The sequence below is a fragment of the Parus major genome, chromosome 4A, assembly GCF_001522545.3.
Source record: "Parus major isolate Abel chromosome 4A, Parus_major1.1, whole genome shotgun sequence".
NCBI lineage: Eukaryota > Metazoa > Chordata > Aves > Passeriformes > Paridae > Parus > Parus major.
The window spans coordinates 874,362-876,794 of record NC_031772.1 but is presented as its reverse complement, the minus strand read 5'-3'; the positions used below and the strand labels follow the sequence as shown (position 1 = coordinate 876,794).

The 2,433-nt window shown below is 46.4% G+C and overlaps 1 protein-coding gene across 1 annotated transcript in view; it reads left to right on the top strand.

The window, feature by feature from the left end:
• The first annotated feature begins 1,064 nt into the window (after window positions 1-1,064).
• Window positions 1,065-2,433, top strand: part of MCF2 (MCF.2 cell line derived transforming sequence) — a 46,315-nt gene continuing 44,946 nt past the window's right edge. The window contains exons 1-3 of the mRNA XM_033514142.1: window positions 1,065-1,071; window positions 1,593-1,703; window positions 2,174-2,363. Coding sequence (XP_033370033.1) covers window positions 1,065-1,071; window positions 1,593-1,703; window positions 2,174-2,363 — 308 coding nt within the window. The remainder of the gene's footprint in view (window positions 1,072-1,592; window positions 1,704-2,173; window positions 2,364-2,433) is intronic.

Genomic DNA, 2,433 nt, shown 5'->3' with positions numbered 1-2,433 from the left:
CTGTTGCTGTTGAGCACTGGGGTCACAGGGGACACAGCACGAGCTGGGACCGTGCCTGCCTTGGCTGCTGCTGCATTTTGGGGAGCACCAGGGCTGGGCAGGGTGGGCTGGGAGCCTTCACCCTCCTGGGCACACAGGTCCCCACACTGGTTTGTCTTGGGCTTCTGTCTCACATTTTCAATGGCATACGTTTGGTATCATCTGGTTCATGTGTTGGAGCTCATTACGTTGTTAAATGTGAGTTTTATCAGTTGACCTGGTAAAAAAAACATCAACAAGTAAAGAAGAAATCTTTTGCTGCTGCTTGTCCTCGAGTTGGGGGAAGGAGCTGAATGAGAGGCAAATATTTGAAATATCCTTGCAACACAAACTTCTTTCTCACCAAGACCAATTCTAGGGCCTGTTAAAGTCAAGAATGTTTCTGTAGATAAATGGGACTGAGGCTCAATCATCAACAAACAAAAATGCCATTTCTGTCTAGGAGAGGGAAATGAGCAGTGTGTGCAGAGAAGGGCAGAGAGCAGCCCCACATCTGGGCTGCAGCACCCTGCAGCCTTTACAGGCCTGAAAAACCTTTGGATAAAGTGGAAGTGACCAGAAAAAAGGGAAATAGAATAAATATTGATTGTGCTGGAGTGTGCTGAAGTATGCAGCCTGTCTGATTTAAAACAGCCAGAAGATTATTCCCTAGGACCAACTCTGTGAGATAATCAGTGTTTAAAAATTGATTATCAGAAAGCCCAAGGGCTTTAATCTGTATAGATGTGCTTCAAAACATTTATTTGCAGGAACAAGGATGTTTAATTTTTAGCTGTCATTCCATTTATAGATAATCCAGAAAAATGTCTATCAGCTTTAAGCTGCTCTTGTGTTTAGTCAGTCTGGTCTTTGTTTCCTTCTCCTGGGGAAAGGTGAAGTTGTGTGTGTTGTTCTGATGCGCTTCATTGCCACTGAAATGATGGTGGTGCTAAATATGGTATTGAAACAGCCTCTCCCATTATTTAATTAGCAAGAAGTCTAATAACTGACATAAGAACAACAGCCTCTCCAATGTCTGTGGCCCCATGCCAGGTGAAAACACGATTTCAGAAGCTTATTTGTTCAAAATTAAAGACTGTAACAGTGTGAAAGCCCAGCCTTGTTCCCAGTGCAGCAGCCTTGGACGCTGCAGCTCCCAGCAGAAACCTCAGCCCATTGTGCTGCCAAGGCTGGGAAGCACTGGGAGACTTTGTGAAACAAGCAGTAGAATTACCAACTCCAAAATATAAAAATTTACATTGGATGTGGCCCATTGGGGGGAGGGCACTCAAGCTAAGGGCCAGTGCTCCCTTGGGACATTGAGTGGAATACATTTGTTGCTGACTTGTGGCTTTCACCCTGTTAGAGTCATTAGAAACATTAGCATTAACATCCCTGAGACCCAGATATCCTTTATTACATAATTTCATTATTCATAATTTCATTATTCATAATTTCATGTCGTTTAGGGAAGCTGCATTTGGTTCAAGCCCCACCTTTGGATTAACACATTGATAAATGTGTTTGCTTTGCCTTTGTGCTTTATTTTGATTGCTGCTTTTCCCTTTCTCCAGAAACAGCAATACCCATCTGTGCAAAGGACATCAGTGATGATCTGATGAAAGAGTTTGCTTTTCTGTCTGGTGAGTACAAGAACATCCTCAGGGTCTCTGTCTCTCCCTGTGGTAATGAAATACTCCAGACAAACATTGCTGTTTGTCAGAGTGACACTCCACACGGGCTATTGCCCATCAGGTGGTGTCCAGTGCCACCTGAAATGTTGTTAATAAAAGATGGAGGCAGTTTGAAAGAGCAGATTGGGTTTCTGTCTCGTGCCACGCTGTGCAATGTTCTCACCCCCAGCACTCAGTGCATTCACAGGTGCTTTGCTGTGCAAGGTGTTTCTGTAGCTTCCAGCCCAGTGTGTTTATTTCCCCTTTCTCTTCTCTTTATTTCCCCTTTCTCTTCTGATTTCTTTTGCTGTCCTGTGTAAAGGACATGCAGTAAATGAGGGAAATACCTGCTTGATGCATTTGTTTCTGGCACTCGTGTGTTGTGCTTGGACTCTGGGGCAGCCTCGGCTGGGTTTTGCTGTTGTGGTGATGAAGAATGATGTGTGATGAGTGATGTGAGAAGCTCCAGTTCTTGCTGTGAGCTGGCTGTGCCCTGGGCTCTGCTGCTGGCCCTCCTTGGCAGCGTGGCCAGGGGAGCATCCTTGTCTTTCCTGCAGGTGGAAGAGGGAAGGACAAGGCTTGGATCATCACCCTCCCCGACAACGCTCGCTTCAACGAGGTGCCCGAGGAGAACGTGGCCAGAGTCTTGACCTACCTGACCTCAGTGCCCAGGTGTGAGCTCCCTGCTGGCCCCTGTGCTGGGCAGAGGGCAGGTCCTGCAGGGTCTGCAGGGTCTGCAGGG